This window comes from Polypterus senegalus, chromosome 7 (assembly GCF_016835505.1).
Source record: "Polypterus senegalus isolate Bchr_013 chromosome 7, ASM1683550v1, whole genome shotgun sequence".
Classification (NCBI taxonomy): domain Eukaryota; kingdom Metazoa; phylum Chordata; class Cladistia; order Polypteriformes; family Polypteridae; genus Polypterus; species Polypterus senegalus.
The window spans coordinates 159404051-159431572 of record NC_053160.1 but is presented as its reverse complement, the minus strand read 5'-3'; the positions used below and the strand labels follow the sequence as shown (position 1 = coordinate 159431572).

At 37.6% G+C, this 27522-nt stretch overlaps 1 protein-coding gene across 1 annotated transcript in view; it reads right to left on the bottom strand.

The window, feature by feature from the left end:
• Positions 1-27522, bottom strand: part of cntnap3 (contactin associated protein family member 3) — a 666293-nt gene that overhangs the window by 238926 nt on the left and 399845 nt on the right. Inside the window, exons 4-5 of the mRNA XM_039759435.1 lie at positions 21099-21246; positions 6647-6850 (exon numbers count right to left, since the gene is read on the bottom strand). Coding sequence (XP_039615369.1) covers positions 6647-6850; positions 21099-21246 — 352 coding nt within the window. The remainder of the gene's footprint in view (positions 1-6646; positions 6851-21098; positions 21247-27522) is intronic.

Here is a 27522-nt window from a genome sequence, read left to right as displayed (position 1 = left end):
TTCTTCATACGGAGTGTTCCAACCAAAATTCCTTATTTCATCCACCCATCTTGAATTTGGTTATTCCTTGGTGTCATCTTAACTCTGAGAATCCAGTTTGAAACATATGTAGTCCATCTATGATCTGTTCTTGTGGCTGAATGCCCTGCCAAATCCATATGGTAAAACACATTGGTTGTGCCTCAGGCATATTGCTTTTGAAAATTACACTCGACTTTCCAAATTTACTCCATGCTAGCTTTGTTCTTCTGTTTATTTCTTCAGACAGAGTTCCATTTGACATTCTCAGCTCAACAAGGTAAATGGATTCCTTCATCAACTACTAAATGTTTTCTTACACTGTCTTTGGTTGAACATGACTTTGGTTTACTTCAGATTCATTTTAGACCTACTTTCTATTTTCTTCATTAAACTCCTAAATTATAATTTGATGATCTTCTGTAAACAGTACTTTGAAGCAAACAGCACTATGCCATCTGCAAAGCAAATATGGTTCAAATATTCTCCATTCATCTTTATCACAAGACTTCTAACACTGCTGAGAAAGATTTTGGAGACATGGAGTCTCATTTATGACACAAAATCTGTGACTGTCTTAGTGCTTCCTTACTACTAGTGGGGTTGAAAAAGTTATTTTGTATCATACTGAGGTATGTCTTTTGAACTCCTTGTTTATTCATTGACAAGATGGAAGTTGGTAATAATTGGTTCATTCCATCACTCAAACTGTTGATGAGCCATAGTGCTAAATTCACTTTGTATACTTGCCTGTTATCTTGACACCATGAAGTCCAATGCCTGTTATATGTATTTTAATAGGAGTTGTGTGAATATTTTCTATAACACTGACAGCAAGCCTACAGGTCTCTAATTCTTAATATTTCCCCTCTTGCCATTGATGTCCTTTCTTTGAAAACAATCAGTGAACAATGTTGATCTTTTACCTCCATCTTTCATCAAATTTGTAAATGTGATAATATAACTATACTGATTACACCGCATTACATTATTTTCTCATATCACATCCTATGAATTTTTAAAGTGCTGGCACCACTGCCACGCCACTGGTGACTAAGTTCAGGGTACCTATCAACTCTTTAAAAAGAAAAGTACTGAGGAATCAATTAAAGAAGTCCCAGACTTTTCTAACCCTCCTTTAGCCAAGAGGCTGCTAACTTGGCTACTCTTTTGGCTAACATTAGCATCAATTCATGTGTAAATTAGGTCATTACCTGAACAATCTGCAGGGGAGTGGGGGGTGAATGGTTGCTGGTGGCCTGTTTGTTTGTGTGGGGGAGGGAGGGAGGGCTGCAAAAAGCAGAGAACTTACTGTTGTGTGGCGGTGGATAAAATCTCACTGCACATAGCCTACTACTTCACTGCCCTCAAGAATTCTGTGGTGTACAAACCTCCTCTCCAAGGAAAGAAAATGCAGAGAAGACTCATCACTCGGCAGGCCTTGGAAATGATCCTGAGTGAAGTAAACCCTTGTGACTTGGATGGAGAAGACATAGAACTTCAGCCAGATTCGGACTCAGAGCTGTCTGATCAGTCTTCAGGTTAAGTTTCATTTCATAATATTTCCTATTTCATTTCAAACAAGTAAGTGGAAAATACTAAAAAAGCAGAGCAGAGTGACAGAAATATCTACTCTACCTTTTTAATAGTTTCCACTTTTTGTGTGTGCAGGGTTAGGGTTAGGATTAGGGTTAGCTAGTAACCCTAACCCTAGTTGTATCTTTTTATTTAGGAAGATATTTCATTTCATATTATTTCCTATTTCATTTTAAACAAGTAAGTGGATATAGTAAGTAAGATATTTCAGACATTATTCCGATACAGAGGAGGAGATACTGGAATTATAATTAGTATCTATGCATGCATTTGTGATTTTGTTTGACTTTTCCATTGCTCACAATTTGAATTTGTTCACACTGCAGATGAGGAGACTGCTTCTCAACCTGAAAAGAGAACTTGTTTAGGGACTGACCTGACAGAGACAGCGAAAGATGGCACAGTGTGGCGTAAAGAACAGGTGGGGACCCGTCTCCCTTTCACCCCAATAGAAGCGTACGCCGCAAATGGAGAGCCAACAGCTAAGGCCAGGAAAAGTATCTTGAGTCGCCTTCAGAGCTTCCTGTGTTTCATCACTCTTGACACTCGCATTCAAGAATGGACTATTCAACATGCACAACGAACGGAGCATATTCAATGGATCATGGCCCTCCCTGAACTAAAGGCATTTATTGCAATTGTCATCTTGCGGGGGCTTACTAAGGTTCCATCACTACGTGACTGCTGGTCAGCAAACCTGGGAAACCCACAGATCATTGGAACTATGCCGCGAAACCGCTTCCAAGACATCATGCGACATCTACGCTTTGATGACAGGTCCACCCGCAGTGATTGAGCAAAGACTGATAAGTTCGCTGCAATTTCCAGTGTGTGGGGATCATTTGTCACCAACTGCATCACGTCCTACAACCCTGGTCTACGTATCACCGTTGATCAACAGCTTTTCCCGTCAAAGACTCGGTGCTGTTTCCTGCAGTATATTGCAACTAAACCTGACAAGTTTGGGATCAAGTTTTGGGTGGCTTGCGACCTAAAATCCAAGTACATTTGCAATGTCCTCCCATATCTTGGCAAGGACCCCAATCATCCCAGTGGGGAGAGGCTGTCTGAAAATGTAGTGATGAGGCTGATGGAACTATTCCTAGACAAGGGCAGAAATGTTACCACGGACAATTTCTTCACATCGCTGTCACTTGCGCAAAAACTTCTTAGATGGAAAACCACCATCCTTCGGCACAGTCAACAAGATTCGCCGGGAAATTCCTCAATCCGCTAGACACACAGATCGCAATGAATTCACCACTCAGGTATGTTGCAGGTCTTTTGTGGTTCTACGTTTATGTGTTTCTAATTTTTAGAATCAACACCTCCAAGTGTGTCATTGTGTGTAAAAGTGCTATGAAAATAACAATTTATCTTATTTCTTAGGTGTTTTCAACCACTGCTGCCACGCTGATGGTGTATGCGGCCAAAGGGAAGAAGACCGTCTATATTCTTAGCAGCATGCACAACATGGTTCAGACTGATAATACCACCAAAAGGAAGCCAAACACTGTCACCCTTTACAACACCACAAAGTGTGGCATGGATGTGATGGACCAGATGGTGCGGGAGTACACTGTCCGCACAGGAACACATTGCTGGCCAGTTGCCGTGTTCTATAACGTGATTGACATGGCAGCAATGAATGCACATGTGCTGTATCAAGCATGCACCGGGACGCAGGTAAGACGGGTGGACTTCCTGGTGGAGCTTGCAAGAGTTAGCGGACTCTCATATGGCTGGGAAGAAGGCAAGAAAAGAACAGTTGCTTCGGACACAACCCTCCACACCTAGCCCTGGAAAAAGAGCCATGTGTCAGGTCAAACACAAATGCAAGAACAATCATGCCACTGTGCGATGTGTTCACTGCTACAGATACACATGTGGTAAATGCAGACTAGAGATACAATGGCAGTGCCAGGATTGTGAGTGACTGCTGAAATGTACTCACTCACTTTTTATTATTATTTGTAAATATGTGTACAAATGGTTGGTTTGTTTTTTATTTTATCAATAAATCTCAGCAACAAAGAAAAAAAACCCATGTGTGTTGATTTCTCCCTAAGATGGCGAAGTGAAACACAAGTTTCCTTGAAGTGGCTCAGCATGGCCCCACCTTGTTTACATAACAAAGGCATCTGTTCACAGGTGATTAAGGATATTAGCTAAAAGCCTTCCAGCCCATCGGCTGTCCTGCGGGTTTTATAGGTAGAAAAACCAAATGGCTGCTCTCTGGGACTTCTAGTGTTAAAACACACACACACTGGTAATATAATATACTGTAGGTAAGCCACCAGGAAACACAATAAAAGTTTCACAAACCAATTACTGATTTTTATAGTGTATGCTGAGTCTCTGGCTGAGAATGTAATTGAGAGAAAAAGAATGATTAAGGATGACATGTTTGAGTGAGTAAAAGCAATTTGTAAATGTTACAGGTTTCTTGTTGGTAGTCAAGTCCATAATGCAATGAGGCAATTGTGCTTTTTGGCTTTGATGTCGATAGGGTTGTGATTTGTAGCAATTTTAAATCAATTGTATTTAAGCTAAGTGTAACACTACCAAGTACAACTTTCAGCACTGTCTGTAGGAGAATAAGCCATGCAGCCACCCAACTGAAAAGATCTCCATGGTTCATATTTAGTTTGTAGATGGGCAAGTGGTCCTGGCTGTCTTCCACATGGGCACTGACTCAAAACATGTTTAATAAGACTTAAAAAGACAGTATTATTACATGCTTTAGAAATACAGCCAACTATTTCATGAGCAGGGTTATTTAGATTCAAATTTTACCCCAAAAATGATGATCCAGTAAATCAGTATCTATCTATCTATCTATCTATCTATCTATCTATCTATCTATCAATCACACTGGACTGGAATTCAGAGAATATCAACACATCCAGCATTTACATTTTTAAAATTTAGATATTCTGTTTAGCCTGACAGAAAGAAAATGGGAAGAAACTAGAATCACCAGAGGAAAGCTATGAGGATAGATGGGGAGAACATGCTGATTCCCAATGCATCCCAGCCAGGAACGAAATCAAAAGCTCCAGGCTGTGAGGAATCAAATTTACAAATTACAGAGATAACATCTGATTTAGAATTTAATTTGAATTCTAGACATGCTCAACATAATTCCCTTTCTTCCATTTGGTATTAGACAAAGCATGTTCAGAAAACTGATAGAAAGATTGATGGATCAGCTAGCTGCCTCCTTCCAGTAGCTTAGCAAACTTGCCTGCAGGAACAACATTTCAATTAAAAATTGTTACAGAAGAATACAGTACATCCAGTATTAACATCATAACATTCTTTTCATTTGATTATGTTTCTTTTGTAAACAGAGAGACCAAATACAGTATTAAATATAACAAATGTATTTGGAAATGTAACATAAGAAATGATGTCTGACTAACTTTAAGGTATAATTATATTTTGTAATTAAAAAAAAAATCTAATTCAAAAGTAATTTCCTAGCTAAGTCTGTGCAATTTATGCTTATTTACAAAGTGAAAATCAAAATGTGAAAGCTTATAAACAGAAACAGTCTTCCTCATCCCCTTCACTCTTGCATCGGATGTTGGATCATTCCAATTGAACTATGGTATGTTGATGGCTAATGGTAACAGCACCCTAGGTCTACATGTCGTATTCTCACACTCTAATGTGTGGCCAGCCTCGAGTGGGAGATCATGTTTGATAAGTGGTGGCAAACAGCCAGAACTACAAGACTCAAACAACTTTGCCCTACACACACCAAATCAAACTTTAAGATGGGCACTTGCATTTCTGTGGGCAAGCACTTGTCAATATGAACTTCCTACATAAAATTAAATTACATCTTACTCAAGTCTTGGTTATTATTTTAATAAAGCCCGGATGTTAAAAAATGTGAATTAAATGAACAGCAGTGATGTGGACACTGTATTCAATTAGCACTAGGCTGAAGAGACTTTTCACAGCAAGATGTCAGTGCCATCATGGCCAGGCATCTTACGCTCCAGAAGATGAACCAACATCAACAGAGTCAATCTTTTACTTAGAAGCCATGAATGAGTTAACCAAAGAACAACACAAAATATAAACAGACAATAAACACATTGAACATTTTTAAACACCACATCATAATATAAAAATGCAGTAATTAAATGTTATATTCATCAAATGCATATAATTATGTCATTAACATAAGAATAAAGCATCAATCAAACAGACAAAGCATGTACAGTATGTATGGTATACAGTAAGCAACACAGACACCACCAAGGATGCAGGATGAACTCAACAAAGTAGAAAAAGATGAAAATGACAATTCAGTGTGCGCGGACCTCCCTCAGTAAATCATCAGCATAAGTAGTTTAAGATTGTTTGTGTCCATATTATCCAGAGTGAACCTGCCATTTCTGATTTAATCTGACTCTCCTTGGCACCTCCTTTGCAGCTAATACTTGCTCAAGCCCTGCTCCAACTTGTTGGCTTCATACTCTCACTGATCTCTATCACTGTAGGGGTTTTCTGCTAAGTTAAAAAAGTTTGCAGGAGTGATTTAAAGTCATTTTCAATATACAAACTGTATATAGTTTTTGAAAAATGCTGTGTAATTATCAATGATGCATATTAACGACTTTGTATGTATGATGAAGCTCAGGCCTAATGCAATGCTGAGTTACCAACAGTGCCAAACAAGCAATTTGGGCAAGAAATGTAATCATGATTCCTAGAACGGCAGCTTTCAGTCAAAAACATACTGCCTGTTTAATAGAAACAGAAAATACAATTTTTTCTTATTAAAATTCATTACTGGATGGGCTAGCATTTGAATGGCTGTGGCCCCCTAAGGCCCACCTTGAACGATTGTTCTGCAAGCAATGCTTTTTACGCAGATAATTACTGAAGAGTTTGAAACAGCTCCGTAAAACAATTCATGTGTATGAAGTGCAATCAGTGGCGACCTGGAAACTCAGATAATTATATAAGAGCATTTTTAGATATAGCAGGTGTCTAAAAAAAGAGAAAATTATACCTAAATTGATGTGCAGTGCCAATTTTCCTTCCTGTAGCTCCAGCATAATGTAATCTCCATGCTGTCCTTCACCATGTAAGATAACCCCGGCATTTTGTATTGTCTTAAACTTCATAGAAATCACATCCTTTACTGTTTGTATTGACTTTTGACTGAACCTGAAGAGTAATGAGCTGCTGCCATCAAAACTTGCCACATCAGAATCTGCAAACAACATATTAGAAAGAAACACAGAGCATAAGGCATTTCAACTATTACCAATGTCTATTTTAGGAAAACTGGTGCTTTGATTAATTTTCATCCTGTCTTCAGATATGACATGCATATGTGGTGTCATATTGTCAGAAATGAGTATTTCTTAAGCTTTCCAAAGATAGCTGTTAAGAGGAGTTCCAATATACCTGAAGTATTTCTAAATTGCAGTCATCACAAAGATTCAAATAAATAGACTTTAGCATATAAAGATAGATACTGTAGGTAGAGAGACCCAAAGGGAAATTGCAGTTTTATTGAAACAGAAAAGCTAAACAGAATGCATTCACAATAAAAAAGAGAGAGATATACATTATCTGCTGCAGCCAATTTGACATAACACAAATTAATTTTTCCATGCTGAAGTTCACTTTAGTATATATACATGTATAATGCATTTGCTTGTTCTACGTTGTATATGAAAACATGATACAAGATGCAACAACAAGAATAATGCACACTAAGCAGTAGTAGGCTAGCATGTACATCGTTTGTAGTGTCTGACTGATATGGAGGTACTGGGCATACACACAATTCTTAACAACCCAGTAAAATTCTTGCATAAAGGAATAAATGCATAGCAACATTTCTCCCCATCAAAAGCCTTGAATAACCTCTGGAAATCCAGATTTGCCCTTTGATATATTGCTGCACAATCCTAGTTGCTATCCAGGTAAACCCACAGCTACATCATACCTACATAAACATCCTCAATTTTGACTGTCTGGATGAAGATCAGAGTCTGAGAAACCTTGTTCTTCTTGAAGTCCACCACCTCTCCTGTTCTCTGGTAACACTGGGTTGTAGATGGCTTGATCAACAAAGTCATTCACTAGAATTCTATATTCCTCCTCCTGTCCATCACACCCAATAATTGTGAAGTTGTCCGAGACACGATAGAGGTGACACATCTCAGAATTGCATTTTTATTTATAAGTCTATCATGTAAAGGATGAATAAGAAACCAGCCAGGACAATTCCTTGGGAGGCACCCCTTGCTACTGACCACCTGTTCTGGGACACAGTTTTGAAAATTACAAGATGTGTTCAGTCTATGAAGTAGTCAATCATCACTTAAAGGTGTCCACCTTCATTGACCTTAGGTTGTCTCCCAGTAGTCAGAGCTCTACAGTGTTACAGTTAAAGCACTAGAAATGTCAGAAAACATGTGTCGCTGATAGCTTCTTGCTATGTAACCAACTTATAATTATGTCATCCTCCCCAATGGTATACTTAAAGCTCTTTTTCATTTTAGGTCGTATACATTTTTGTCCTGTTTTCACATCTTCAGTGCTTGGTGACATAGTGGTTTGTGCAACTTCTTGACAGATCAAGCATAATGAACTGGAATTCTTTTTGGAATGTACACATTCTCTTATAGGTACTCCAGGCTTCTTTTATCATTCCCATTGATGTGCATATTAATTGATGATCACAGATTGGGCTATAGGTGTGTGCCCTGCAAAGGACTGGCACCCTACCCATGATTGGTTTCTGCCTTGTGCCTGAAGGGGGGTTCTAAAATGAATTATGAATTGAATGACTTGTGTTAAGTAAATTTATATTTTATAAATTCTGAAACCATTCAAATGAGATGATCTTAACAATTTACAAGTATTACTCAAAACAATATATATTGTAATATTTTATTAAACTATTTTTTATTACTATTTTTTTAAACTTATGTTTAAATAGAACAAACATTACATCATTTACATAAAAAAAACATGTGGAGAATTTGATTAATTAACTAGAAAACAAATGTATTTTTTTCTCTTAACAGTATAATCCAGATATAATAAGCCTGGAGGCATGTTGAAAAACTGATGGGGTCTGCTGCCAAGATGGCACTCCACACTCCTTTATTCTATTATTCTGCCCTAAAGATTTGATCATGTCCAATTTCTTCTTCTCCCTAGTATATTTATACTGGGCACAATATTTCATGATTAGGGACTGGAAACATTTCACTGTCTTCAATCTAGACATCCTATCCCTTCCCTTTCTATTTTTTCAATTTTCAGTTGAAGTCTGTGCTCAAAACATTCAGAACCCCACTATCTTTCATTCATCCAATTTATCCCATGTGCTCATTTGCTCCAACAGTTTCTCCAAAGTCTAAAACTTTTGTCAGGTCTCTACTTCCTCCTCCGCAAAGCTTTCCTCAAAACTCTCTCAGTCATGTCTAATTAGTTAACAGACCTTTCTCCATCCAATGCATCTTTCTACAGCAAACATTAAAAATTACTCTGAAAATCCAAATCACCAGCACACACAGTTTAAATTTGTCCATAGACTGTCACTACCACCACAGACATCATCTAATGGGACTAGAACTGGAGCCCCTCAAGTCATCCATGTTCTCTTAAAGTCCCTGGCACCTTTTCCCACATGTTCTGGGAATATCCTCCAGCTGTGGCTCTCTGGCGCTATGTGACTGAGTTCTTCTCCTCCTGGACCTTTCTTCTCTTTATTCACTCTACCTTTCTTTTCTCGCAGTGGAGGCCTTTAATGACTACAACCGTTGCGGCTAAGTAGCTTTTAACTTCTCACAGGAAATCTCCTAGTCTGGAAGTCTTCATTTAAAAACCTTACCTTTCTTTAACTTTCTGTATTGTGGATCAACAAGTCTTACAGGTGAACTATCCAAAACTGGCTACACGATGTTCAGTTACTAAAGGGTGGTTGGGGTTGTTATATGAGGCAGTTTCTCCTGTCCCCCTTTTTTGCCATGTGCTCCTGTGTGGGGTGTGCTTGTGTGTGTTTGTGTGTCAATTTACCTGTCGACTCTTCTTATTGTGATTCTGTTTAGTTAGCTGTCTCAGGTGGGGTGATGTGGGTAGGCCCTAGTGGGGTGTTTTTGCTTGCTCTTACATAGCCCAAAAATCAGTTATTGTTGCTCTCCTTCTACTCTACTCATTTTTCAATGTATCATTAAAATCTGATCACAAAAAGATGAAATATGATACATATTTCTCTTCAGACAATTGTCATAGAATACTTTTATTTAAGGATTTACTGGTCATTTTCACGTCATTTCCAAACCTGCTTAATCCAGACAAGAGTTTCAGGGGGTTCTGGGGTCTATCCCAGCAAGTACTGGGCGCAAGGCAGGAACAAACCCTGGACATGGAGCCAGTCCATTCCAGGGTAAATCTATTACTTGGAAAGGATTCTCTCTTTGAACTGCTTTTCCCAAGGTTTCTTACATTTTTTTTTCCCCTCCAAGGGTTTTTTTGGGAGTTTTTCCTTGTCTTCTTACAGAGTCAAGGCTGGGGGGCTGTAAAAAGGCAGAAGTCCATTGCGGCACTTCTTGTGTAATTTGAGGCTATACAAAAATAAATTGTATTGTACTGTATAAACACATACACGGCCACCCATCCCAGACATACACTAGGGTTAATTTAGTGCCGCCAATTCACCTAACCTTCATGTCTATAGACAGTGGAAGGAAACTCACATAGCCATGGGGAGAACATGCCAACTCCATGAGGGGAGGACCCTTTCACATGAACCCTCATCTTCTTACTGAGAGGCAGCAGCACTTCACCATGCTACCTCAATATTTTACTTGCACAGTATATGCAAAGCGTGTAAATGATTTAGCAAGTACAGCATTTTCTTTTTGAATGCACAGTGAATCTGTTTTAAAATCACTGTTATTTTTTGAAAGCATTAAGTGAGATTCATACATTTGAAGATAAATCACTGAAGAAGCTCTTACAGCCATTCCTTCACTTCCATGTCAGAATATTTGTCTGATAAATATACTTATTACATAACCCACCTGAACTTAAACTTAAGAAGAACAGGGCAGTAGTTTTTGATGTTATCTCACAGTAGCACATACTGTAGGTCTGCAGAACATGCAAATTTAGCAAGTAGACGACATTCATCTTCAACAAATATTATGTGCCATACTAATATAATTTGGTTATTTCTTATAAAAGCTAACCAGTCATTTGACGTTCCTGAAGATATTCTGATGTAGTTTGAGTTTTAGATTTGGTTATTGGATGCACTCTCAGCTCACTGCAGGCAGCAGTAGAGGAAAGAGCTGATGGGAAGTTATGAACAATGCTGCACATCTCATCCCTGACACTATCATAGAGCAATAAAACTAACAAATTATTTAAAAAAAACAGTGTCAAGAATCATTATTAGGGCCCTGTAGCCACCTTTTGCATAAGGTGAAGTCATTTACGGGTTAGACGCGTGTCAAAGAAATCTCTCAGTCCAAAAGTTCGTTTTAAAAATATTTAGTGAAAGTTAAAGGCAAATAATCCATACAAGAATAAAAAGAAAAATAGTTACACACAAAGAATAAAGGCAAAAAAAATGAAAAATGTATCTTCTATAAACTTAGTTTTTCTTATGAAGCTTTGGTTACTTCTGTACTTAAAGGTTATTTATTTCTTCTTCTGTATGCTTTAAACATACGGTTGAAAACTTATATCTTTTAATTTACGAGTTACTTCACACTCAAAAGACCCTTAGGCCGTTGGCACTTAGATATGCGCCAGGCTCAGTGACGTGCATAAGCGCGAACGCGAGCACAAAAAGAATTCTTTCAAGGACACGGTTAAAAAACCGTATGCCTCTATACCTTACACAAGGTAAGGCAAAACACTTACTAAAGAACATTGTTTACTCAAAAACTGTTAAGAAATGACAGGAAAATACCAACTCAATTCTATTCACGGGGGTTTTAGGAACCTCTCATACTTTATGCATTATCATCTTAGTAAATATTCATACATTTTATAGAACTAGGAAAATGGCTCTTACAGGCCCCTTAATACCACCAACAATATACCTTTATAATGCCACACTGTGACTGCTCTCTTATTATTAGGCAAGTCAGAAAGTTCTGTATTAACCAACCTGTCTATTTATCTATATGACTTGAAACATTTTAATAAAAAATTTAATATGATAGCAATATTCAATGAAACACTATGTTCTGTAATAAACAAAATCAACAATTTCTTCACATAACCTTTTTGTCTATAGCTTACATACAAATGAGCTACTGCAAAATGATTCACCAGACTTTGTCTTTGATTTAGTAGTAAGAAATCATCAAAGCATGAAGAGCATGTGGCTGGGGATGAGGTAGATGGCATAAAAGTCTTCCATTAGGATTATGTAGACATAGAAGGCCAAAATGTTTGTAGCACAGACTCTCTGTCCTGCCTACATAGAAAACAGCATTTCAGGTAACCTTTGTATTGAAATTTTTTAACATGGCATTAGAAAGATAACTGAATACTTAAAAAAACAGCTGCAGGAATGTAACTTTTTTTTTGAACAGTTGAGAGTCGTGGGCTGCTGTTTTGCTGGCAGGTGGCAGAGGACTGCTGTACTGAGCAGTTTGTCAAAGAAAAGTAATTCAGTACACACATAATGGTATTTCTACAACCCACTCAAGTGATTGCTTTGGTACTTTTGCAGCTAAACGGTGAGGTGGGGATTAGTCCAGTTGCTTTTTAGAGAAAAAATGGCATGCTGATGTTTCTGAGCTGCTTTTTTCCAAATCTCAGCCATTTTTGAAGAAAGGTAAAACACTACATTGCACTGTAGTTTCATCTCTCCTCTGTCACAAACACAGAAAGGAGCATTTCTTCCAGTGTTTGAATGTTACTTTTTTTCCTTTACTAGTGTACATGTGTGTATTCCATTATTTTGTGTCAATCCCTGATACATTCTTTCTTCTGCTGTGAATCTGGTAAGAATACTGCTGAACCTGGCCTTTGTAAAGTCATTTTTCCATGGCTAGAACCTGCAAGTCGTGACAAATGTCTACAAAAATGAAGTAAATGATTAATTATTGGACTGAAATGATATTCTTTTCCATGAATTTACATTCAAATTAATACTTATTTAAAGATAATTCTGTAAACTAAACTAACATTATCACACATGCCTAATCCAATTCAGGGATGCAGGAGTCAAAGCCCATTTTGACATCATCAGGCATAAGCCAGATTGGTTCCAGTTCCTCATAGCCCCTTACACAGTGTGGGCATATTTAGAGTCACCAATCAACCAAACACAGAAATCTTTGGGGTCTTAGAGGAAAGCAAATTATGTTAAGAGAAACCAATGCAGACATGGGATAAATGTGCAGACTCCACACTGACAGATATTGGATATAAAATTTAATACCACAGGTCAGCAACCAAAACTGCACACCAATGTAAACCTAGTTTGGAAATTAAAAAAAAACGCACAGTATAAAAATCTTGGCAACTCTTTCTTACTGTTCATATTTCAGTTTCCAGGAGGCAAAGTTTGTAATACTAATTAAATTAAGAAAACAGCATGAAGAACAGGTTGAAATTCAGGATATGTTTCAGTTAAACTGGTGCATGATGTGTTCTGGACATATCTGAGTACCATTCGGTATTACTGCTCTTTATTATGTTTATAGGAATTGATGTATTTTTTTTTATTTGTATGTTTTACTCTGGGCATTGTGTAATGATTGGAAATCATACACCATGGTGTCTTCCTTTGTGAGCGCAAGCTTAGCACATTTAACTCAGATGACCTTTATTTAGAAATGTAATCATGATTTTATAACCTCTTGTATTTAAATTTGGACTTGATATAAACTAGTATTAGGTACAAAACGTAGATTTCTGTCAACTTTTGGGTTATTTCTGCTAACCAGAAGTGGTACTTTACCTTTTATTTTATTTAACTTAGCAAGGATGTTAGATTCGGCTTTTCAACTTTGATTCTTGTATCACAATTTTTTGTTTGAAGTTTGGTTTCTTGTCTTCCGTTATTCAGACTCCTGCCTGTTTAGTTTTTTTTTTTTTTACTTCATACTCCATCTTATATTTTGGGAGTTCTTACACTCCAAATCGTAACCTTAGATCTTCAAATGAGTGCCTACTTAGAATTTCAAGAGCTAAACTTAAAAGAAGTGGTGAGGCGGCCTTCTGCTGTTAGGCACCTAAAATCTGGAATAGCCTGCCAATAGGAATTCGCCTGGCTAATACAGTAGAGCACTTTAAAACACTGCTGAAAACACATTACTTTAACATGGCTTTCTCATAGCTTCATCTTAGTTAAATCCTAATGCTCTGTATGTTCAATTAATCATCATTATTATTCATGAAGGCTCCAAAATCCATACTAACCCCTAGTTTCTCTTCTGTTCTTTTTCCGGTTTTCTGTGGTGGCGACCTGCGCCACCACCACCTAATCAAAGCACTGCGATGTCCCTACATTGATGGATTAAAGGCCGGAAGTCCACATGACCGTTATTATCAAATTCTTCCATGAGAACTGTTAATACAATGAGGACTGATTGAGGTCATTTGTGAGTACATTATTTGTATAAAAATGTGCTATATAAATAAATGTTGTTGTTCACGTTTCCTGTTTCCATGCTTATGCTATCACCTGCCAGTTTATTTTTCTTGACATTTACCTCCTTTACTTGTCCGAAACAGTGAAATAAAAGAGTTAAAATGAAGCTTTAAAGAAAAGAATTTCCATCACTTGCCCAACTCTGCATATCTAATTCAAATTTTTGGCTGTTGAAAACAAACACCCAAAAGGATACAATTCTCTGTGATGCTGAATAACTAAAAACAGGTACAATGTATAGAACATAAATATGTGCTCATCAGGGCCAAAATTAACATAGTGTGAAATGCACTGACAGAAGGATCTTGCCACCAGCAATAGCAAAGAAGAAAATGTCAAAGAAATGATACCTGGCTTTGTAAAGCGGAAAAATATATGACATGGCACGTCATGATATCCGGCTGTGCCTCACCTATTCTGCCATACTCATGTGTGTTCATGTACTGTCACTGCAGCGTTAAGAGTTATTGCTTCATGTTGGCACAGCTCCTGTGTCTACAAAAGTATTTATAAAAGATGACAAAAATACATTAACAATTGTTGAAACTAGTAGAGGTGTATATTTAATCTGTGATAAAATGACATAGTTAAATTAATGCAAGCTAAATTGAACTGAATGAGTTTTTGAAATTTCTATTATAAAGGGGAAAAAAACACCTCAAATATTAATCATTTCATCAAAGGCATTTGTTGTAAAACCAGGTGGGTTTGACTTCAGTCTGGAGTTTTATCTTTGAACTTGATTAAACATGATTTGGCAAATGTTTACTTAAATTAGTACACCTTAATCTGTTAAACCAATTAAAGTTCTATATCTATCATGAGGTCGCTGGAAAAGGGGTGTGTGGCCCCCAATATCTATGCAAAAGGACAAAGGTCCAAGTCTTTAGAGTCCTGGTACTTCCTGTTTTGCTACATGGCTGTGAGACTTAGACGCTATCCAGTGACCCAAGACGAAGGCTGGACATCTTTGGTACTGTGTCTCTTCAGATAGTCCTTAGGTACCGCTGGTTTGACTTTGTGTTGAATGAGTGGTTGCTCACAGAGTCTCAAATGAGGCACATTACCTGTATTATGAGGGAGCGTCAGTTACGGCACTATGGCCATGTGGCGTGATTCCCTGAAGGTGATCCGACTTACAGGTTCCTCATTGTTGAGAACCCGAATGGCTGGACCAGGCCAAAGGGACGCCCACGTAACACCTGGCTGCAGCAGATAGAGGGTCATTACTGGAGGGTGGGACTGGACCACATGTCTGCTAGGGGGGCTGCCAACCAGGATCCTGAGCTGTTTTGTCATGTTGTGGGTGCGGCAACACACTGTACCAGTGCTTGCTCCCCAACCTAACCTGACCTATCTATCATATAGTGCCTTTCATATCTATCTGTCTATATTCACTATTTTACTTCAATTATCACAGAACATTAGTGCCTCTTCCTTTTCTCAGTTTTTCTAAGAATTATTTTATTTATAAAGCATTTAAAACTGTGCATCCAAAACCTACACTACATAACTGCAGAAGCTTCAGGGATGCAGAGTTAACAATTAAGCATAAACCTTCAATTGTAATTGCATGTATTGCGGATATTGGATGAAGTCAATCAAGCAAACAACTTATAATTGGCAAAAGTAATTGGAAATTGTGATCACTTTGTCACGCTGCATGTAATATGTCCAAAAATATAGAAGACTTATTTTTTCTTTTTTTACCAGAATAATTCAAACTCCTACATTGTGCTTTCCAGACAGAAATGCAACAACCGCTTAAAAAGAGTTTTGTAAATTAGTGTCTTTTCCTAATGTAAAGTAACAATAAACTATTAAGGACAGCCTTGTAATGATTTGAATTCCTCTATAATACAGGGATGAAAGATGGGATATTGTCATTGCTTTAGATGAGCATTTTGAAGGAACCATACTTTTTCTTTTGAAATAAATAGCTAAAAGCATTTCACAATATTTAAATCTTAAAAAAGCCTAAGCTCAAACACAATTATTTTTTTTCCTGTATACAGTTCACTTTATTATGCTGTCTGAGTCTGAAATGCTCTTGTATAAGACAAAATAATCATTTAATTATTAGTATTTAATTGCTTATCTTTCAGTGTAATGGTTTTATTATAGCTGTAATAATGAGTGCAGTTGACAATATGTGCTAAGCATACTGACATTTTCTGTCATGCAGGGATGCTCTGCATGTAAATTCACTCTTAAAGGAATACACCACTTAAAATGAATCATTTTTATATATATTTTATATGTTACCCTAATCCTGAGTGGACTGTAGTAATGTCTAAGAGAAAATTTTAATCTCAGGTTTTCATGCACAACGGAGATAACAAACTTTTGGATATTATAGGAGCCAATCCAGACTAATACTAGACAACAGCAAACAATAAGACAAATTGGACTGGACTGCCAATACTGATGCTCTATGTAAGAAAGCTCAGAGCAGACTATACTTTCTGAGAAGGTTGGCATCCTTCAACATCTGCAGTAAGATGCTGCAGATGTTCTACCAGACGGTTGTGGCGAGTGCCCTCTTCTACGCGGTGGTGTGCTGGGGTGGCAGCATAAAGATGAAAGACGCCTCACGCCTGGACAAACTTGTTAAGAAGGCAGGCTCCATTGTAGGATTAAAGTTGGACAGTTTAACATCTGTGGCAGAGCGACGGGCACTAAGCAAACTCCTGTCAATCATGGAGAATCCACTGCATCCACTTAACTGTGTCATCTCCAGACAGAGGAGTAGCTTCAGTGACAGACTTTTGTCACTGTCCTGTTCCACTGACAGACTGAGGAGATCGTTCCTCCCCACACTATGCGACTCTTCAATTCCACCCGGGGGAGTAAATGCGAACATTAATTTTATTTTAATTCTTTTCATTTTTATTACTATTTAATTTAATATTGTTTCTTTGTATCAGTATACTGCTGCTGGATTATGTGAATTTCCCCTTGGGATTAATAAAGTATCTATCTATCTATCAATTTCAAAAAGTTCTTAAAAAAAAATCTCACATTACTTGTGTTGCATAATCTACAGGTGAAGTCATCTAAATTTATGCTCACTGTGTTCATTTTTACTAAAATATTGTTAAATAAACCACCTCCAGAAAAGGTTCTCCTGACAAAAACAGAATGAGCACAGACACAAATGAGCATTTGAATTGTTGATCTGCCTCCCATCGTTACGTTTATATTCATAGCAGTGAGATATAGCTGGATTATTTAGCGGCAGTCTTTGAAACTGCACAGGTGAATTGACCTTCTGCTTGTTGAAGCATCTCAGATATGCTCAGATATTTTCTCTTTCTGATAACGTTTTCAATTGCTTTTCTTTTACTTTTAACCTTTATTTTTAAATGTCTCTCAGTGCACACGTTTTGTTGATATGAAGCTCAATGTTAGCCAATGAATAAGCTGTTACTGGGCTGAAGTACTGACCTATGAATGAAGCAGGGAGACGGGTCTTCAATTCAAATACTCAGACACATATGACCGCAGTCCACTGTGTTCTTGAGGTTGTTTTCTAGAGGTGGCTTATTTAACAGTCTCTTATATATATTTCTTTTCTGGTTCGTCCTGCTTCCACCTCAAAACCGGTTCCACCCACACGCAGCCGACACAGCATTTCTCGATTGCTATTCGTCCTCTTCCAAAGCCTTCCCCATGCTGCCAGCGGCTCCTCTTCAAAACCGGTCCCGCCCACATGCAGCCGACACAGCATTTCTCGACAAGCTACTTAAGTACGCTTACAAAATAAAGCAAACTCTGCATGCAGTGAAGATTTACTTCTCTTCTCCAGCTAGATTCCATGCTCAGAACCATCAACCCCTTCGCTAAATCATACAAACACATGCATGAAATCGCTCAGTCCAATCCAACAGCATCTGTACGAATGGTTTTCAAGGAAAACCCTAGGCAGGATTTACGACGATACAATGCCCCGACATGTCACACCAATGTTGCAGTGATTTTCGCCGGAGAAGATGGCGAACTGCCTGTCGAAAGGGACATTTGCATCTATCCCATAGGCAACTCTTGTAAACAGATTTCCACGCTCAATATGAATTGTGATCGTATGGTTTACCCACTTTTATTCCCTTACAGAGACATTGGCTGGCACAAAGATTTACAGTACAACATGTTCCCGATAAAAGAACCGGCAAGCGAATAAGGCTTACTCAATGCCAATTTTACACGTACATATTAGCAATGAGGAATAAATTTAGTATTTTGCACTCCAGCGGCAAACTATTCCAACAGTACGTCGTAAATGCGTATGTTAAAAGGGCACACGTCTCAGCTATCTCAGATTACATCAACAAGATCTGCACGTGGAACAATACAAACGACTATCAGACGCACTGCAAGCAAATGCTGAAAAAAACAACGTAGGTGTAGGCAAAATGATCATATTACCGTCCACATTTCCAGGAAGTCCAAGATACGTGCAACAAAAATATCAGAATGTAAATTCGGAGAGCCTGATTTATTTATCACTTTCACATGTCATCCTGCTTGGCCGGAAATTCTACATGCATTGTTCGATACCCAAAGACCAGAGCACAGACCTGATATTGTAGTACGAGTCTTTTGGATTAAGCTACGGGAATTACTTAGAGACATTCTACAACATCATCTTTTTGGGATTGTTATTGATTGTATTTACGTAATCGAATTTCAGAAGTGCGGCCTTCCTCATGTCCACATGCTGTTTACTCTTCACAATAATTCTAACAACCAGTCTTCAGCCACAGTCAATTGTACTGTACGTGGCTTTTTATAGGGTTAGATCTTTTGACTCTAACTGTTGTTTCCACCAAAACACCTACTCACAACTGCGTCTTTCAAGAAGTATTTATTTCTTCTTGATTTCTAAATTCCTTTCTCACCGTTTTCCATTCCTATTCTTACACCGCCGTATGCTACGGCAGGCGTCGGCTAGTCCTTCTATATAAAAGAGGTCGGGATTGTCCTTCCGTCCCGTGAGTGCTACGCAGGCATTTTACAATGCACGATGGGATTTGTAGTTTCGTTTTTCCAGGTAAAAGATGATTTTCTACTCCAGACTGTGCGATATCTTCTTCTTCTTTCTTACTATATAAAAGCGGTCGGGATTGTCCTTCCGTCCCGTGAGTGGAAAGCGTAGCGGTATTCCGCTTATCACAGACTTACTACTTGCAGCTTGCGGTACAAAGCAACATGAAGTGAGCAGAGTTCTGGTGCTTCCATCGTTCCCTTGCTTTTGTGCACGATGCGCTGGAAAAATAGACAAAATTATGTCTCTAGAAATAATTAATGTTGATGGAGTACAAATGCCTCACCGTGTAGTAAATATCAGGGGGTTCAAAAGGGCGACCTCAATATAGAAAAAAAGTTTACATTTCATCACAAAAATAACAGAAACTACAAGTACTAAAGTAATACCGCTCAAATGCAATATAACCAAATTAATGAGTTTGTATAAAATATCAAATTGATCTACATATTGAATTGCCTTAAGAAGTGGTCAACTTAAAGGTCGGTCGCCTTAAAAGGCGGGTCAGCCTAGTATTTTATTAAAACACGTGTTCAGGACACTGTTCACATATGAATGGATAAACTTTATGTTGATTATGCAACATAAGTGACATGAGGTTTTTTCAATTGACTTTTTCCATACTGTTTGTTTCTGCCCAGCATTGGATGCTATGCACGCCTATTATATATTTTTTTTTTCTCTGTTCTGCATGAAAATAAGATTAATGTCATTTAGCAGCCATCATTACAACCTACTGTAACTGTAGCAAGCAACATATACAAAATATTTTCCAATGGAATATTCCTTGGAAATGTAATTCATTTTGTACCCCAAAAGAAAATGTATTAATATTATCATTTACAGTATAGGCATGGAGCACAGTAGACTGCCTGTCATATCCTGAGGTTTCCATTCAAATTCTGTCTTGATCATTGCCTGTGACCTGCTTGTATAGTGGATCAGTGGTTGAAAGTGAGTATTCTCTGGATACTACGGATTTCTCCCAACAGTCCAAATACATTTAGGTTGATTGGTAACTCTGTTTTGTCTTTGTATGTGTAAATGTGATGGCATCCTGTGATAAACTCAAGTCTCTTCTAAGGATGGTTCCTGCCAAGTGGTTGGTGCTTAATGAATGAGGAATGGCATCCTGTAACACTAATGTCTGTTAGGATCGATTATGTCACCCTGCCCTAATTCCAGGATGGTGAATTTCTGATTACACTAGAAAGAGACTATAACAGAGTCAATGTTTTTTTACCAAAGCATTGACAGAAGAAGCACACTATATAGTGTTTATCAAAATGTGAAAAAGATTATAACAGATTTAGTGCTCAAAATATGGAGCTACTGTAAAATATATCAAGCACTGTATGGATTCCACAAAAAACAGTTGCCTTTATATTTCTTAAAAACAGTTTTAAGCTGGGTTGCACACTGAAAATTTTACTTCTGAAGACACTTAAAAGAAGAACATGCCAAGGAGTAAAAATTAAAGGGAGCATTTAACAAAAGGAATTATTAACAGATCATCACAGATGAGTTTTTTCCTCAAATACTGGTGGGTTTACTGTGACACGCACCTGAAAATTAAGTGAATAAATTAGCTTTGCAAACATCACACTGGCAGCAAAGAGTAGAATTTCCAACTCCAAGATAATTATTTCTAAATGTGCTCTGAAAGGCTGTTAAGAATTTCATAGAACAATGTCATATTTGCTTCTGTACCATGAGTTTTATAGACAGCTAGAAACCTACACCATGCAAAACTTTAAGTACCTTATTACTTACTGTATGGGCATCCATAAATCTCAACTCGCATCCCTATTCTCCCATTTGCATTCCAGTCAAGAGGCACAAATCTCAGAAATCTTGCAATAACAGGCTGTTGTAGTTTATACTGTACGACGCTGTCAGCATTTGTATTTCCAGAAAAAGCCTAGAGGAGAAATGTAGCAGTAATTACTCTTTCAAAATTTAAAAAACATATGTAATATATTCCAAATTATCTTTCAAGTTAAGCAAAAAATGCTGACCTGTACAGACCCTTGTCAACTTTATATGAAATTAAACCTGATCTTTGTTAATTCAAAATGTGTTAGCTTTAGGAAACACGTGCCTTATACAGAAGATACTTCAAAGTAAACTGTTTACTTTTCTTACACTGTATCATCTTATCTATTAATTTATTTATTACTACTTTTGTTAAGTTTTTTTAATCCAGAGCATATAATTTATGGATCCCTTGTGCCTTTGTTAAACACAATGTGAGACTAACAATTTAGCACTTGAATTGCTGAACATGATTATAAATAATTTACTTTGTGTTAAGGGGATTTAAATATGTAACACTGCAAAAGATACCATGGTGTGGGTGTAAAACATCAGAAAAAAAGCAGAGACAGCTTTTCATAAAATGCCTGAACAAGACTAGTTTAAAAAGAGTTTCAGTTTAATCAAGGAAAATGACTTCATTCATAACCGTACTTTAAAATATTTTTTTTATTTTTCTTTAAGACCACTGTCACCAAAACCATGTCTAACATACAGTAGATAGTAAGCAATGATAAGGATGTTTCTTCCACATTCTGGCAGTTTTATGAAAACTGCTAACACCACATACCATGGGATGGGGGTTCAAAGAGGGTCCTTTCATTTTTCAACTTCTAGACTGCACATCCTTACTAACAACTGCCTGCAAGAAGGCTTGGATGAGATTTATTGTTTTCTGATGTCACAGAGAATGGCAGACAGTGCAACACCATTAAAAGGCAGTAACTAAAAGTCATGGATGTAGTGCTCACTGTGAAAGATAGGAGCGTCCGTCCCCAAGCCTTCCGTAACCCACAATCTTACAAAAAGGTGTGCTTATTTTCTCAAAGTTGACACAGGGGACAGGAACACCCAGAAGAAATGAAAAACACACAAATAAAAAGTAAACAATATCTTTAGAGCCCTTATGAATAAGGCTTTATTCCTTTGTCTTTGTAGTTGACCAGCTGGTCCACGTCCCTTCCGAGTACCACAGTTTAATCATGTCTTTCTCACCTCCTCTAACACCCCACAAACCCTTCTATTTTAGGTTTGGCCTGTGCAACTTTCAACTCACAATTCCAAGCTCATCTCAACATGGACCAGAAGGGACTTTTAAGTCTCAATCCAGTGCCAGCTTCAGGCTAGAACTCTCTAATCATGCAAAGGATGGCTAGGGCCATATATCCTATAGTTCCCTCAACCAACCCAAGGTGTTCCAACTGCTCGGCGTTCCAGCTAAGCACTAAGTTGCCAGTCATTCCCAAGGTATCCTATACATCATACTATAAGGTACAGAGGACCAGGAATAATCTACTGCACCATCTTCTAGCCACTTTTTAAGTGAAGGTGTCAGTAATTGGAGGATGTGGCATAAGGAAAATTGCATCTACATAAGCAATAAACTGCTGTTGTTCTCCAGGAAAGAAAGAGTTCTTTTAATCTGCAGAAAAAAATGGTCTCATTTTAAACCCAAAACCACAGCTATTGAAAGTCTTCCACCACCCTGCCAAATGGACAGTCATTTTTTTGACTTCATAGACCACTAGAATTAATTTTAGAATTTCTAAAATGCTCTATGGTTATTTCCGAAAGGTTTCTTTCTGTCATGTTTTCCCTGAAAAATCTCTCTATAAATATACATATTAATGAAGCAAATCCCAAATTTTTTTTCTGAGGAGTAAAACTGGACTCAATAGTCAAGGAGACAAGGCCGGACCATTGGCACAAGTGCTTCACCTGGACGAAAAATGCACCATGGAGGACCTCACCATGGCCATGGACTGAGCTATAGCCTGTGCTTGCCCCTGGAAGGGCATATAAAACCTTGGTTTAAGGACTCAAGAAAAAGAAGAAAGGGTAAAACTGTTGGTTTTATGACATACATAGTACCAGCCTATTTACGTCTATGTCTGTAATTCTCGGTAGCAAGCTGGTTTGAAGATTTCATATCCACGTTTTGTCCCATTTGGTTGAGCTTCAATCTCTGACTAATGTTAAGATCACAGAGTATAAGAGGAGAAGTTTAGATGCACAAAGGGAACATAAATAATATTGTCTTCAAAAATGCATGTCCATAAATTTCTAGTATTTATTATTTCATCATTTGTATAATTTGATTCTATTCTGTTAAATAATTTTGAATTTGCTATTAATGCATTAAGTATTGTACTGATTATTTACCTGCTATCATTGTAATTAATGCTAGAAAGATATAGTCCCTTATACTGTTGATTACACACTGAAACTTAGCCTGTTCATATTTGGCAAATATTCTTTAATAATTAGGCTTTCAATTAACCATGGCACACGTTAAGCTGCCTAGCCTCTGAGGTATTACTTTGAAACACACACTAAGAAATGGCACTTAACCTCTGAGGTTGCATATGAAATATTATTTAAGTAACACATGCTAAGTGAGCTACTTAGCCCCTGATATATTATACTAAAGCACACACTAGTTAAACACCACCTAACCTCTGAGATTACATATGAACAAGTAACTGCTTTCTAGAAGTATATACTGTAGCCTGAAGCTTTACAAAAGATAGCGAGTCAAGCTAACTCAAATTTTGACTTTTAACTAAAATCATAAAGACAAAATTGACCTTTTAGATGAAAGGCTATAAACTGGAGTCAGAATTCTGGCCCACACTCCTATTAAAATATTGGTTAGGAGAAATGAGGTTGTAGTGAAATGGGGTAAGCAGAGGGGACTGGGTGGTCTCTTGGTCTGGAATCCCTGCAGATTTTATTTTTTTTCTCCAGCCGTCTGGAATTTTTTTTGTTTTTTGTTTTTTCTGTCCACCCTGGCCATCGGACCTTACTGATTCTATGTTAATTAATGTTGCTTATTTTTATTTTTTGTGTCTTCTATTTTTCTATTCTTCATTTTGTAAAGCACTTTGAGCTACATTTTTTCTTGTATGAAAATGTGCTATATAAATAAGTGTTGTTGTTGTTGTTACACCCTTAAGCATGTAACAATTTTGTCTACCTATCTATGAGGCACAGCAATAATTTCTTCCAGGGAACTTTTAGTCATCTTAAAGTAGATCATCATTTGGCAGTGGTTTACCATGGCAAGGCCCAAAAAGAGGAGTCAATGGAACTAGGCCACCCCATTGGTTTAGAATGAAAGAATTTTTAAACACTCTTTTAATGTGCACCACATTCATTCTGTGCAGTATAGATATGAATTGAACAAGCTGTAATTGACTTGGGGTGTGATTTGAATGAGTGGGTGACTGGACCAACAGTGTAGCAAATTTTTCTTTTTCTTTTAAAAAACAGTAATTGTAGCTTAGTGTAATTGTTTTGGTAGAATTTTATTTTTTCTTTTCTAAATAAACATTACTAACAATAATACTGCTAACAAAGTTTAAAAGGAGTTTAAGCCAGCAACTTTTCCACTTTGCAAAGAGTTTATGACATCTCAGAGGTTTATCAGTCTCTTTTGCACAGAGACTATCAAGCTTATGGTATTTGTATTTTATCAAGAAGTCATTGTCTTAAGCCACAGCTTCTTTACATTTTAAGAATAATGACTTGCAGTATTGCTTAAATGTGTTAGTTATTTCTTTGCACTACCTGATTTTACTTCCCACTTCATTGCTAATCTCTAATATTGCATTCCAAACCTCCCATTTATGCATTTGTTGTTATAAAATCTTACTGGATTTTTCTCCATGTTCATAATGATGGTAAGGTGATGTGTTATTTTCTGCTTCTATTGTAGTTAGCAGATTCAATTCTGATTGTAGGGGCAACTTTTTCCAACCGAATGTCCCATTTGACAATCTACCATAATCCAGGTCAGTTTTGGAAATGTTAGTAATCATTCCTAATGCCTTTATAGCCTGCATTTTTTCCTTGCGAAACATAAGATAATCTGTCCTCTTAAAACTGCCTTCAATTTTCCAAAATGTCCCTACAGAGGTCTCTGAAGAAGCATTGGTCTCTAAGAAAATATCAATTTATGTGGAATGTTATTAATTATAGTACACAATCTCACATTATTGGCTAAATTATCAGTTATAGATTGGATTTATAGAACATGATAATAGCAGCGCCAAAATAAAAAGGAGTATGGTCAGAAAAAATGAATAGCTTTTTTTGCATAATTTAACAGAGGGGAGACATTTTTTCCATCAGTAATAAATTAATAATTTCTTGAGTAACTATAATGTACCGATGAGAAGGTGGATATTCCCTCAGATTTGGATACAGAAATTTCCATGGGTCAGAGAGATTTTGGTCTTTAAGCGGTGTAATTGCCATTAGAGTTTAGTATTTTATAGCTACAGTTGCTGAGGACATATCGAAGTCTACAGTAGATCTATTACATAGTTCAAATCTCTAATCATTATAAGTTTATCAGTTCTTACAGTGGGAAATACCATTTTTTAGAACATTAGAACAGTCTAGTCAAGAACAGGCCATTCAGCCCAACAAAGTTCACCAGTCCTATCCACTTAATTCTTCCAAAATAACATCAAGTCCAGTTCTGAAGGTCGCTAAAGTTCTACTGTCTATCACACTACTTGGTAATCTGTCTATGATTACCTTAAGAATGAATTCTCTATCATCCACATTCAGTGCATATATATATATATATATATATATATATATATATATATATATATATATATATATATATATATATATATATATATAATAACTTGATTTCTCACTACCATAATATATTGTTGAATCTGACACTACATCAGTGGCTATAAGTGAAACTCCATTGTGAATCAAATTATAGCATACCTCTGATATTCTTTTCATAATTAGTCTCTTTTCATATCTGTAATAATTAAGTGGGTCTCCTGTAAAAGTACTGCTATATTTGAACATTTAAGGACATGAGATTACAGAGATAATAGACAGCAGTCTTCTCTTTAACGAATGATTAAAATGTTTAATATTACAGCTTACAAAGTTGACAAGTTTATCAGAATGATACATTTTCTTCCTGTTGGGAAACAATATTTTGTAATTACTTTTTGATTATTGTCAGGGATGTGACGGTTGCTGTACCTTCCTGAAGCTAATAATAAGCCTTTCTGTAGTAAACCCCTAAAAAAAGGAGGCAAATGGGTGACCCATTTAACAAGTGTTTGATCTTGGTCTTGTAAGATATGGCGGCCATGTACCCGGCCAATACCCCCAAGCCGCCAGGTGGAGCCCTCCTTGCAGCATGGAGGTCCCCAGAAGACCAGCAGGGCATTATGGACCATGTAGTTTTATGCACCGCCCTGCTGGATGCCATGGGGCCACGAGAGGGAGCTGCAGGGAGGACCGAAGAGTTCTTCATGCCCTATGACCCGGAAGTTCGTCATAGGAAGAGCGACGGCTTCCGGGTGAGAAAAAAACATTATTTACCCTGACCCGGAAGGAATAAGGACTTGTGGACTGTTGGGAAGGAACACCTCCGGGTCAGGGAATATAAAAGGACTGTGGGAGCTCCCAGACGATGAGCTGAGTTGGGAGGCAGGGTGGCTAAGCGTCTGGGAGTGGAGGATTGTTTATTATTGTGGTTTATTGTTATTGTGAATTGTGGAGAGGGCGTGCTTTGTGCACTTATTATTATAATAAATATCATCTTTGGACTTTTACCTGGTGTCTGACGTATAGTCTGAGGGTACAAGGGTGTGAGAAGCATCTTATTCTGTTACAATTGGCGTAGCTCCGGCAGGATTCTCTGGCCGTCAGTTTGGCAGAGGACCTGAATTTAAAAAATTTATTGTGGACAGAATATCCCGGGAAGACAGCGTCACGACACACACAGAAAAATCGCCAGAAACCTCATCTTTATCAAGTCCGTCATGGGAAGAAGAAGACAAAGCAGAGCGCCAGCAACAGCGGAGGTCTAGCGCGGCATTGCCTGCGCTCAAGAGGAGCTATGGAGCGGCTACGCATTTGGGAGATTTCCGGAGGAGGGCGTCACCGGCGAGGTATGTACAGGGAATGTACTGAATAATCTTTTTAAATTAACACATGATGTCCCATGTACATACCTCCCAGATGTCCATCCGAAGGCTCTGCGGAGGCAGAAGACAGACCGAAGGCGATGGCGCTCTCATTCAGGCAAGCGAGTAACCCGAAGCACTTCCGCATTACGGGTGCGGCGAGGACACGTGACCTACCACAAGGGATTCCAGGAAGGTGGCGTTCCGTA